The sequence below is a fragment of the Dermacentor andersoni genome, chromosome 7 (assembly GCF_023375885.2).
Source record: "Dermacentor andersoni chromosome 7, qqDerAnde1_hic_scaffold, whole genome shotgun sequence".
NCBI classification, from domain to species: domain Eukaryota; kingdom Metazoa; phylum Arthropoda; class Arachnida; order Ixodida; family Ixodidae; genus Dermacentor; species Dermacentor andersoni.
In genome coordinates this window covers 133,936,162-133,949,483 of record NC_092820.1, presented here as the reverse complement: position 1 = coordinate 133,949,483, position 13,322 = coordinate 133,936,162, and the positions used below count along the sequence as shown (strand labels likewise).

General features: G+C 41.9%; 1 protein-coding gene across 2 annotated transcripts; it reads left to right on the top strand.

The window, feature by feature from the left end:
• Positions 1–2,393: 2,393 nt before the first annotated feature.
• LOC126533797 (uncharacterized) lies at positions 2,394–10,778 on the top strand. 2 transcript variants are annotated; one of them, XM_072289338.1, is made up of 4 exons: positions 2,394–3,022; positions 3,818–4,066; positions 6,758–6,859; positions 8,409–10,778. In XM_072289338.1, the coding sequence occupies exons 1-3, from the start codon at positions 2,720–2,722 to the stop codon at positions 6,761–6,763; spliced, it is 558 nt and encodes a 185-aa protein (XP_072145439.1). In that variant the 5' UTR covers positions 2,394–2,719; the 3' UTR covers positions 6,764–6,859; positions 8,409–10,778. The 2 variants fall into 2 exon arrangements, with proteins under 2 accessions (XP_072145439.1, XP_050036949.1); XM_050180992.3 differs by lacking the exon at positions 6,758–6,859 and having other exon boundaries at positions 2,397–3,022.
• Positions 10,779–13,322: the final 2,544 nt, after the last annotated feature.

Here is a 13,322-nt window from a genome sequence, read left to right as displayed (position 1 = left end):
ATGACACTACATGTTCTCGCTAGATGCGGTTTTTTATTTAACAAGCGACCCACTTTACGGAATAAAGGTTCTGAACGTCGGAGTATTTCAGTAATTATTTACAGGGTACCTAATTAAGCAAGAGGTATTTATGTTCACCACACATAAGGGATTAAAGTCTCCAATTTTCTACAAATGTTAATCCGGTGTCTTTTAGAGTTTTTTTAGGACTCCGCGAAGCTTTGCAGATAAGTACACTATGACACCCCTGATAGCTTGAATAAGAAATTGTATGCAAAGGCAGTAATAACCTATACAAATTACACATCTGGCTTACGTATCTCAACACATACTTCTTATACCTCAACGAAAAGTGAACAGTTTGCTCTGGATAGTTCACCGAGCCGGCAAAAAAAAAACAAAAAAAAAAAACGATACGCCTCTTGTGACGCATGAGAATTATGAAAAAGAAAAACACAAACAGGGAAGCAAATAAACTGTAAATGTTTTTGAACTGCAAAATGAATCGGCCTGCCTAAACCTTTCGATGCACGTCACACATACGATGATCCCTATGTTCTCTATATGTCCAGTTTCTGTCATTCATGGTCCTGTTGGCACCGGGTAAACTTTGTAAGCGTTTCGTACACTTCCGAACTTGTGGCAACCGGATTAATTAACCCTATAATTTGGTCACACAATTAGCGTATCGCCCTTCACAAATCCCAAATTTTCTACACTACTTGATCTTCGTGAACGTATGGTTCTTTCACAGAAAACTCAGAAAACTGGTACGCAACGTTTTCGAGTGCTTTGTACTGGTGAAACGACCGAGTTTGACGTGGTAATCACCGTGTTTTTAAACATTGATGAATTCATATAAAATTATTCAGAAGCTGTCGACCGTGATTTTCAATGCATGCGAATATCCAAGCGTTTCCAGAACACGGATTGCTTTACTAAAGGAAAGTGCGCTTGAAGGCATACATCTATTGCGGTAACGATATTTACATCACGTTTTTTTTCTATTCCTTGCGTAATTCCGTAGAGAAAAAGAGTCGTAGCGATAGTATAGGATAGTATAGTATAGTAGTATAGTATAGCATAGTATAGTATAGCTCCTGTATAGATAGTATAGATAGTATAGTAGTATAGATAGATAGTATAGATAGTATAGCACCTGTAGCGATAGTATAGGAGGCTATACTATAGTCCAGTTCGTCCTATGTGTCTGGAGACTAGCGTCCTCCTCTGTCGTAGCCGCCACTGGCGGAAAACCGTAGACAGAGGGAACCAATACGTTTCCCTAGTCCATCATGTAAACCTTCTGAAGCCCCAAGGCTCTAGTACGATAATGTGTGTGTCTCAAAGAGCTGCATTTCGGCGACAAGCGTCACGCACAACTGCATGGGTTGTACGTACGGGAGAACGCGCTTTTTCCATCGGCGCCTTTGGAGAGCTAGGTGGTCAAAGCCAGACCACCAACCAGGAAAACGAGCGAAAGACGCAAAGCAAGCTATTTGCTTGAAGACAAATCCCCGAAAGTGCTCATAGTTCAATAAACCAGCAACACTGCATAAAAGGCATGTTTAATTTCTAATCCCGCTGTGCGCAGGTGGACCTACCGCCAAATAATAAATAATTATTTGTTTAAGGGGGTGGAAATAACTATTGCAAAAGATGTTTAATTTGACAAAAGTGATTCCGTGTAAATAGATAAAAATATTGCGAACCAAATATTATCTGCATTTGTGCTTCGACGGAAGTATCCTGTTTTTTTCGAGTTTCCTCGCGATCGCCAAAATTTTTACGATCGGAGCTGAAAGAGTGACAAAACAGTCATCTGGTATTACTGACCGAGCTTACATTGGTCCCCAGGGAAATCCAGCAAAACGATAATACTTCTGTTCTGGGGCCATACTTTATTACTCTTTTGCACAATATAATTATACTGATTTGCTTACCAAACACATTACAAGCCATTTTACTATTGAAAGCAGAGTAAAGTTGGACGTCACATAAGTACAGAAACAGGTGTAAAAGATATCCGCTGTTTTTCTTATCGTAAATCTTCGCGTCCTTAACTAGATCCTTCTCCTCCGCTACTTGTGCGTGTGATCTGGCACTTGTGTTGTTACGGTCCTGTCGTAATAATTAAAGTTATAGTACTTGTGCTGCGTGGAGCTTCGTACTTAATGTCCTCTATTTACGATCGTTCTTTGGCTCTTATTTAGAATCGAACAAATCGCGCATCATTGTTTTTCAACTTCAGGCCGATCTCCGCAAGCAGCGCAAGCAATTTCTGCTCCTAATGCCAATGAAAACAAAACCGAAACTCTCCATTCTAGATAAGCTCCGCTGCTTACTAGTTGGACAACAATGGCATTTCGTCATCCAATCATGTAGCAGCTGCTACACCATTGGCTACACCGACCAACCCCAGGGAAGACGAACGCTTCTGCCGCCCTTTGTTCCTGAAACTTTGTCGTGGGCCCGTTGACCGTTTGCTATCGTTTGTTGCGCGTTACCGCAGGTATTGTGCTGTTTGTCAGCTTGTGCCAGCTTGCAGACTTCTCGACGTCAAGTTTACACCGCGCATACGCGAACGTGCGCCTGCATTCTTTGCGACAAGAACCCCGATAGGACGAACGCGCATCGTAGTTTCGTAAAAGCTCCGTCGTTGTCGAAAACTCGGCTGCCATTTGAAATCGACGCGTAGGAGCTAAGAGGGCATACGGCAATGGCAACTCCTTCGGACGCGACGTCGGCTCCAGGGACTGCGTACACGCTTGTGGGCTTCGGTGCTGCGTTGGACTGGAGGAAAACATGGTTTGTGGAGCCGTTGCCGAACAGCGCAACGTGCTCGATCTGTGCCATCGCCTGCCCCGGTCTCTATTTGCTGCCCTGCGTGCACTTGGCCTGCTGGCGTTGCTATGACGGATTGCGCAGGATGGGACCGATGTGTGCCCTGGATCGAAACAAGTTTTCGCCGAGTGAGACGACCTGGATCACGCTTTCTTTTGACAGTATGAAGAAAAGGAAGGTGAGTGCTTTCACAATTTAATTTCACAGCTTTTGAATGCAAAAAGAAACAGGAATGGCGATTTGGTGCGAACACTTACCGCTCTTGTTTTTAAGCTAAAAGCTGTCTTCGCCTCTTTCGCCCGTTTTCATGGTTGGCGGCGGGCAGCACTTGGTCGGCTCGTTAAGCGGGTGTGGTATACAAAGGCGCTGAGGGAAAGCATGACTGCTTTTCCGCAACCTAGTGGGAGCTGTTGCGCGTGGTCTTTGTGGTGCGCTCGGCAAGGAAAACAATTCGTTCGTTCGTTCGTTCGTTCGTTCGTTCGTTCGTTCGCTTGTTCATTGTTTTTTTTTTTTTTTCGCTCGTTAGTTGGTTGGGGCTATTCGCTTACATTAGAAAGAGGGCCCGTGGCTTTTCCACAATCATTTTTGCACCTTACACATACTCTGGACCTGCAGTTAATAGTTCGAAGTTGTGTTCTCTATTTGGTTGGTGGCGTCAATGCGCCAACGCTTTTACGCTGCATGCTGCAGTAAGTGTACGTGTAGTTTGGTCAACATGACCAACCCATACGCGCGCTTGCCGGCGCGCCCGCAGATCGTGCGAGACAGATCGTAAGCGTCGATACGCAGCGCGAGCACGTACAGGTGGACGTCCTGTCAACCTGTCAACTTCGTCAACCGCGCAGAGTCGGCTCGGCTTAAGCCAATCGAACGCAGTGGCGCGCTTCAAACAACGATCTCGAGTCGCACCACTGGTGTCGTTATTGTCATGATTGGTTGCTAATAACACCAAGGCTCTTTATCCTGCTTGCAGATTCATTGCTGGAATGCATCGAATGGTTGCAAGGCTGCTGGACCCATGTGCCAGATTCTCAGGCACTTCCGCTCACAGTGCGGTTACCATTCTGTCTCCTGTCCTGGGTGTGGGCTGGCCATGGCACACATGAGTGTCACCGACCATCTGAAGCTCCACTGTAGTCGTGGGAGCTTACAGCATAATCACAGCATTGTCCCGAGACAGCGCCCAGTCTGTCCAGAGACTGTAAACGAAGTGTCACAACAGGTATGTTTATGTGGCTCACAGCTTCCAGTTTCCTCATTTGTTAGGTTATCACCTGTGGCCTCCACAGGAACATGGAACATACAACATGGAAGTGTCCCATGTTTCATCTTTGCTTACATTAATAAATTAATACTCGTAATCAACAAGGAGTCTCTTTCTGAGTAGGGTATTTTCGTTCTGAAGAGAAGTGTAGCAGTGTTATTTTTTGTTTTTCTCTTGATATTATTTAGTGCACTGGTCAGAAATTTTGAGCAGATATGAGGCACACATGAGATAGACAAGTGTGCAAAACTACAAGACATTTGCCGGCAAGAAATCTTAAACAGAAAGATGGGCACAGAAAGAGGTGTATTGTTTGCAGCTCTTTAGGTTGCCGTGAATCTAATGTCATATCCAAAAACAAAGTAGTATTGTGTAATAGAATGTGCCTTGTTATTTAGCTAGTTTTGCTATTTAGTTTTGTCTGCATCTTAATGAAAATTGCAAGTTATTTCATGCTTAGAACCTACTGTGAAGCACAGAGCACTTGAGCGAATCACGTGCATCTTTTTCGAAATGTTTTGTCCAAAATTAAGAGTAAAAAATTGGAGGACGCTTAAGCTTCGCCTTCAAGAGTGGAACGCGACAGCGTTCCCGTCGACCCGCCAAGGGGTGTAAGACGCGCTACGGCGCAGCGACTACGCGCCCCGCATCGGACGCGGTGAGCGTCGAGCAACGCAGCGTTCGGCGCGACAACGAAATGTGCGCCTGAGCAAGCGACGTACGCCTGAGCCTTAGAAACAGCTCATTTCTAAGGCAACACCGCGTTCACTAGAGGCTCACGGCCAACGCCGCCGACGCCGACGACACCGGCTTTTCTGCGACACGAGCTCCTTAACGCTGTCGCGTTAACAACACCTCACATTTGACAATACTCTACGACCTACGTGAATTATATTCTTAAAACAATGTAGGATAGTTGGACTCATGCTGGCTAAACTATTCCATTTCATATGAAATGGAAGCGAAAATTCAATCCGCCAGTCATTTCAATACACATCGCAGAATTAATTACGTGCTAGCCGTGAGATTTTATGAAGAGAAACGAGAGTTTGCTCTAGCCGGTCGCCATGTACAGGGGGAGAGAAAAGGGGAAGAAAGAGGTTATTAGTGAGGGTGACAATAGGGGATGGCTGCATGCACAAATGTACAGCACCTTTAATGGAATGGACCTTCATGATATCATCCCGTAATGCATAGTTTTGCACATCTTGGCAATGCCTAGAATTGGCCTGTTGCTAAGTCTTTTTCTAGGTGCGGTTGCACCATTGGAATTTAGCCTAAATAATGTGTGTCCGAAGATCTGTGAAGGTTTCTTTTCAATTGTCTCCAGGTATCCTTGCTGTGCAACAGCCAACTTCATTCTACTCCTGCCTGGCAATAACCTATCTTGCTTGATTGAATTCCTTGCTGCATTAACCTGTGTTTAGCCCCTCTGGGCTAATTTTCTAGCTATAACCTCTTGTGATGTATCTCTGCTTATGAAATCAATATACAAATCTGGTATAAATGAGCGCTACTGTCTATTTGTATATACAGATATGGCGCACAATTTTTTCCAGTGATGTGTGCGCATGTGCAATAATATAGATGAGCTCAGTTCTCTGTGAGAGCGGCACTCTTAACCCAGACAGTTGGTCATTTCAACAGCCTTCTAAACTCTTCTCGCTTTGATATTTCCTTAGCATCTTACAGAAGTTGCTGGTTGTTTCATTTTTATTTCGAGGGTTAACTTTTCACTCTTATAGTCTTCAAGACCTCTTACGAAAATTGAAATACAATTCAGTAGGTGCATTGAACCCCGTTCTTGAAGACAAGGCTATATTTAGTTGCTTCATGTTTCCGAGCACTAGCCATCTTTGAAAAAGGTTCTCTCATTTTGTCAATTTCTACAGATGGTCTAACTGCAGAAATTATACGTCTGTAACACAGTCTATAACGGTTAAACTGCTGTGCATTTTTTCATATGTTGAAAATTTGCCCTTGCTATCTTATTGATTGGGATTTTCTATTGATTAAAATGCATTTTTTACTCTCGTAGCTGACAGCCGTACTTCAGTAACAAAAAAAATTTATGCATCTGCCAAAATATTACACATGCATCATTGTATTCATTGATTTAGGCTTATCTTTGCCGTAAACATGCATTGAAACTATATCTGTGTTCCAAATGTGCGCAATGTGGGCAAGTATACCCATGAGTACCACTTTATTTTATCTTCCCAATTTCTCTAATATTTGAATTTTAGTCACTGTTGACTGCCGTCATGCACCTTCTAGTGGAATACAACGCTTATGAACTTACAGGGCGTCTACCAACTGAGAAAACCAGGAATTCTCAGGGATCTTGAATAGTCTGGAAGTACTCAGGGAAAAATCAGGGAATCTCTGCTATCAGGAAAAATAAGCTGTAATTTTATTGTCGCGCTAATGCTCGCCCGAGTAAGAGAGGAATCGATTTTTACGCCGTGTCGTCGGTTGGAGGAGTTTGCAATGTACAGTCGATGCGCGATTTTGGGGACATGCCGTATAATTCGGATGGCTTCGCGGCACCTTCACGTACCCCTTTGAGTCAATGTGTAAGAACGTCTGAAATTTCGGACGTAAGAACCCTTCGCCATCCGATTTTCTCAACTTTTTCTGTGGCCGCAGGTCTGAAACTGCATTAATCAAAGCCACCACCACCGCCATCTTGATTATCTCACCGCCTCGAACCGGCACTCACGAACGCAGATATCTACCACCACAGCAATGGTAGGCCCAGCTGCTTCGTCGTTCGCTATTAAGCTTCTTGCTTGTCGGTGCTTCGTCTTTCAATAAATCAATTCGCCGCTGTCAGCAATGGCACCGACTCCACCTTTGTAATCCTCGTGATTGGCTTCAGAGCTCGGAAAGCCCGGCACGTTGCATAATGCTGGTTTCCGAAAGGGAACTTTGCTTCAGTACAGCAGTGCTACGCGGTGAAACATACGCAAAGTACTGCGGTGAAGCTTAACAAGCGTGTGACGGGGCAATTGTCGCGGGATACAGAATGCATTCCTTAATTATGCACGCTTGCGCATGTCGTCTCGTGTCACCGTACAAACACTAATATGCCTGCCTAATAAGTGTACTGGTAAGCCTTCAGAGCTCTTTCGGACGTGCCTGTCGCGAATTGAACCCTTAAGGGCTAACACACGCGCATTCATTTTTTGAACTGCCCGCTTTTTCGGACGTTCCCGCGGCCTCTAGGGAGTCCGAAAAATTGGACATTGACTGCAGAACAGACCAAGAGGATGCTTCAAATTGCCCGCGGGGCGAAGCGTGGCAGAAGGAGGACGAGAACACAAAGGACCGGCGCATTGAGGAATGAATGGAAATGGAGGTGTGCCTCCCCTTCTTTGATGTAGCTTGTGCTCAAAAAACAAAATGTTGGCTGATGCTGAGATGCAGGTGTCCCTTATCCAAAGCAAACTTCTTAAACTAGTCAAATGCAACACTGAGGCGTGGTGTGCGGGCTGAGAGTATGTCAGGATAGTGAAGGCTGACTTTCCAGCTGCTGAGAGAGAATCTGACATGTGACAAAGTTCGGGCCTCATACCAGTGAGCTTGCTATCAGTTGATAGAACTTGCTCATATTCGAAAATATTTGCTTCTGTGTGCATCTTTTTTTATTTGTATTTGAAAATGTTCGATTCAATCTGCAATCGGCTTTATCATTTTGTTCGAAAATATTTTATTTGGTGTGCATTTTATTAACCCGTCCCTTCTGTTTTCTTTTTGAATAAAGTGAGCACTACTCCTTGGTATTCAAGCTGGATTAAGTTGTTTTTTATTCTTTAACATGCATATCAGCCTCTCTTGACATAACACAAAGTTCTGTGTCACACGTAGATTTTGGAAGCGCACTCAGGGAAAACCTGGAAAACTAAGGAAATTTCGAAATGTCAACTTCGTAGACACCCTGATTAATGCGTGACTTTGTTTTGTTGATAGGTTATAACTTACATATATTATAGAAAGCTATGCACTGCACTGTCAATTTACAAGTGTCTAGCCTACTAGAATACTTGCTGTTTAGAGGGTAGCAGAAGAAATAGGTCTTGCATGGTTCTATTGCATTTCATTGCTTAGAGTGTGTGGTAAATTGCTCTTAAAAGCATATACATGACCAGGTTGCCCTGCTAGAGGTGCTGGATACATTTTTTGCATTCACATGCATGAGCATATGGTAATATGCTTAAGTTGCAGTCAGCATGACATTACTTGAAAGTGCTTTCAGTTATGCAACTTCAATGATTTTCATCACCTACTTTCCTTCCAGAACACTGCAGCAAGTGTACCGGATGCTGCCCAAACTGTGAATGGCCTGCAAGATGTTCGAGACTCGGAGAATGTGAATTCAAGCACATCTTTGCCAGTCGAGGGGCCCAGTCCAGCAACTGAGCACCCTATCGGCTCCTGTGAATATACATTTCCTGCAAATCTACAGCCTACGAAGCAAGTTCCAGTTCAGCTCCCACAGGCAGAATACGTTCCTGAACGGACATCAACATTGTCAAACGTAGACGAAAAAAACGGTGGGTGTGCCGTTCAATTGAATGGGTTGCCACAAAAAAGGGCCCGTCCACGGCAATTCTGCTCAGCCAAGTCATGTCGTAGAAAGCGAACCCGAAATTTGCCAGATTCAACACGACAGCTGAGAGCACGGGAACAAAAATGAAACCGCAAAAACCTACACTTTTGTGAGCATATTCGCTTCTGCAGTATTACCTGCAGAAGTGCAAATACTCAGAACGGCCTAGTTTTTTTTGCCAAGCGATGTGCCCGTAATGCAAAGTACATCCTTGAAAGCTTTATGTTGCTCTGAAGTTGGGGTGCCAGCATTGCCTCTGCTGAATATTCATAGAATGGTTTTATTTGAGTCTTGATCTCCTACATGTTGAATCAAACACTTGCATCTCGATTTTCAGTTTCATAGGAGTGTGCTTCAGCTAGAAAATTGATGTATAGTTCGCACGATAGCTCTGAAGGAAATGTATATTTGAAACATGACATACCTTTTCTGTCCTAAATTTACAGTAGTATGAGATCAAAATTTATGTACCATTCGTTTATTACCATAACTTTACTAGGTACCTCTTCACTATTGGCTTCAGGTGACATGCACTTTCAAATTGGAATCACGCAGTACTAAAAAGAACATTTTATTGGTACCTTTCAGGGCCACCACTTTTAAGAAACACATGCAAAGTTTTCACTGATATATATTTGCTGTTTGAGTTAACATTTAATTTTATTTTCCAACAGCACAGAAAGGGTCAGTGCAACAGCAATTCATTTCATTGCAGATATTTGGTAGACTCAAGACAAACATTGTTATGCTTTAGGTAGCAACCAACTTCAATTGTGGCATGGAAATGTTTAATATTAAAGTATGGTATTAAATTCTATAAAATAATTTTAATGCCATGTATTAGAAAATTTGGTTGCTTGGGCAGAGAACATTTTGACAGCAGTAAATACATTATCCTAAGTATTCTGAAGCAGTCGTCACAAAGACACATGGTACAACCATGTATAGCTCACAGTCCTTTCTGCTGGAGCACATGGTATTCTAACGTGGGGTATTATGCTTATTGCCTCACTGCCCACAACTCAAGTTTGGTGTATAATCTTCAAGTGATGTGAAATATTTTCTTCATAATATTTGGTGTAAAATGAATTGTTCAGTTTGGTATTTTTTTGCAGGTACTTAAAGTGCTTATTTAATAAATTGCGTGATGTTTATTTAGCAGTGAAAGTTTTCACTTCTGTTTTGAATGTGTGATTACAAGTTAGATTCTTCAGTAAAAGGGCTCTCGCAGAAATGATCGTTAATTGCAGTAAGAGACAAGCCTATTATATCTCTCATAATAATGTATACCTTGTTCATGCATAGCTCTGTATGATGTGTCTGCCTAAATTGAAATTTTTCTGTTTATGTAATGTGTATCTAACATGCTTTCCGGCACATAGTTACAAATTCCTTTAGTATCTTTGTATTGGGCTCATTGACAGATGGTTTTGATGTCTGAGGTCATCTCAATTTTATCACGTTGCCAAATTATCACTAGTAGGCAAAAAGAAGCCGGGCATTTTTTTTCTTTATTACTTATGTGCATTTATTTTCTACAAAGCTTATGTCCATAAGGCGTGATGGAAAAGTGACCACTTGTTTTATGCTGCTGCTCATATGCTGTGTCAGAAAGATCTGCGTCACTTTTTTTTTTCTTTACACTTGTGAGCACTGCGCACAAAGCTTGTATGCAGTAACACTGGTATTAGTAATTGGGCTTTAAAGCTTCGGAAAGCCCCTGTAAGTGATTTTGTTTTAAATTAGGTGTTGAATGCAAGGCGTTGAGCTTTGCAATCCTTTTTTTATGTTTGTTTGGTTTTTGGTTGGTGTGCAGATTTCTGTGCTGTAAACTTGTTTTTCTTCATCCACATATAGCAGCAGTGAATTGATTTAAGGACTAAATGCTCTACGCTGTTTTTGGACATACACAGCTTGCCAGTTATCTGTCTGAGAACTAGCCAGTTGCCAACATTTTCGCATATATTTGGACTAAGTACCAACTGCCAAGATGGCATATAATGCGTAGTATCCAGTATTGTATACATTTGATGTTTGCAGATAAATTTTTTTGTCATATTTCACGTTGTTTTCTTTTCTTGTTTTAGGTAGTGCATACAAACTTACATTCTTTATCGGCCTTTTGTGGTTGCTGTGCTGCAGATCGTGCGTACACATACAGAGAAAGTTGGTTTATGGGCTAAACGATTTTCTGTTCTTTTTAAAAAATATACAGTCTAAGAATAATTTCAGTAGTCTGTTGTCAAAATCACAGGATGTTCTTGGGCTTAGCTCCAAGTGTCCAGATGTGAGATGCAGTGTTCAAAAGAGTTCGTTTAGTGCGCTCTTATTATAGTGCTCTCACGGTTACCTTATGCTCATGGGACAGTAAGTTGAATTAGGCACTAAATACTTCACTTTTTGTTCCATTCTTACAGTACATGCTTCATCACTTACTTTTAAGTAATTTGTGGTCTTTGTAAAATCTTGCATTAACTACGGAGTGTCAAAACAGGACATGCAGCGCCCTGAAAGGTTAACGGTAAGTGTTGTCACATTGTAAAATTTATTTTATCTGTCATTCTTACATTCGTTTTCTCATTTCATGTTTCAAGTATTACCCATGAATTCAATCACAAGGCAATGTAAAGTGGCAAAGCTACGCTTATACCTGTTCCTCTTTTATCCCATGCGACTCCGCACTTGAACAGTGCCATTTCTGAAATTGAAAAATTGTGCTTTTTTGTTTTGGAAGCTGGAAGTGCTTCCTTGTACACTGCCTGTGTCATGTCATGTTTTCAAAATGTGGGCGATGAAGCAAACTGCCCATTTTATCAGGGATGAGGCCTGCGGCTATTAACATTTTCTATTATATATTTATCACACCACAGTCATCAGACTGTAATACACAATTAGGGCAGTCCCTTGTAGTGACTGTCACTATAGTGTGTAATTCTGGTAACCCAGTCGCTAGCCTACTGGATCTAGGTTGCTTAAAAACTAATGGCTCCCAAGTTTCAAAAGAAGTACTGCTTTTGCTGAGCAAAGAATATCGGATCTCCAGGGAAAGCAAGCAAAGTTGAAATGATCTCATATACATATGCCATACTAGGCTTAACATACGAAATCATAACACACAGTATCAGATTTTAGGAAGATGTCTCCAGTGTATGCACGGGGTATGTTGTCTGTTTCCACATGAACTTAAGCTGCTTCGAAGGTGATTGTTAGACATTATGCTTGTGAGCGTTTGTACTTATATATTTACCATGCATACTTCTAGGCTCTCCTTGGTAAGGAGCCATTTTGTAGTTTTTAATAATGTCATTTCAGAAACAACCATATTTACGGACCCATTGAGACCAATGCGCCACTAAGAGCTATAACATACAGGAAACTGAGTGCCATCACAGTGCTCTGAATATAAATTTCAGGACAATATGGAATAAATGAAGATACACATTTTTTAAATGATATACGGAAATATACTGAACCGGTGTTATACTGATAGCTCTTGTCGGTCATGTAACACGTAGCTATATTCTTTTGTATTCGAACTGCTGTTTGCAGCAATGTGTTATTTAGTACTCATACATGTCTTCATGGCATTTCTACTGTTCCTTTGTTCCTTTCTCTCCACAATCTGCCAACTACTTGAACAACTAATTTTCAATGTGCTTACTTCATTAAAGCATATTCTGCATTATTTATTATTATTGTTATTTGTTTTAAAACATACATACTGTTATGGCTATAAGTGAAATAGTCCTAATGGTAATGGCGACAGTATTTTCTCTAAGCATGGGCTCTAGGCCTATTTCACAAGCACTTGAGCCTGCTAGGAAACTTGAGAGTTGTGATTGCTTGTGCCAAGCGAGGCACTTCGGGCACTTAATCCCATAGATAAGCTTGCATTCAGCGTAACTTATGACCAGCCGGCTGTACTACGACTGGAATTTATATGGCAGCAAAGCAACATGTACTACGACTGGAATTTATGTGGCAGTAAAACAACAACATAGCAAAGGTTTCAACGCGGCCAGCCGTGGTAGCTTAGTGGCTGTGTAGTTGCGCTGTCGAGCACAAAGTCCTCGATTGAATTGCAGCCTCCCTGGCCGTATTGCAGTAGAGTAATGCAAAGACGCTCACGTTCTGTGCATTGACTGTACAGTAAAGAACTCCAGGAAGTCGTAATTAATGTGGAGGCATTATGATACCCTGTAATCATGGTTTAAGCGCATAAAATCCCAGTATTCGACTTTTTAAAGGTTTGTCTTCAGCTCTAAGTTAGTATATCAAAAAGTCGAAAAGAGCTGTATGCGAAATGATCAAATCAAATGTTTGGTCAACAGAAATAATCACGAGTGCACTTAGGTCCTTCGCCTACTTCAATGTGTTTCACGTAACTTGAGCCAAAGATAAGAGGAACAGTGGTAAAGCGCAGCTTTGTAAAACAGTGATATACTGATTGCCATTCTTTGGCTCTCCTCAGTATCTTACTTTATATTCTGCTTCATTAGATGAAAACTAGGATTAGTTATAAAAACATACTTGTGCAAAAGACTGAACTGACCTGAGCGACAGCCTGATGGGGCCCTGAATCAATTTTTATCAGTGTGGAGA

Excerpts from the sequence above, each read along its gene's own strand:
- LOC126533797 (XM_050180992.3), top strand. The coding sequence starts at position 2,720 with ATGGCAACTCCTTCGGACGCGACGTCGGCTCCAGGGACTGCGTACACG. Across the intron at positions 3,023-3,817 it reads ACAGTATGAAGAAAAGGAAG|ATTCATTGCTGGAATGCATC; the intron begins GTGAGTGCTTTC and ends TCCTGCTTGCAG. Across the intron at positions 4,067-8,408 it reads TAAACGAAGTGTCACAACAG|AACACTGCAGCAAGTGTACC; the intron begins GTATGTTTATGT and ends CTTTCCTTCCAG.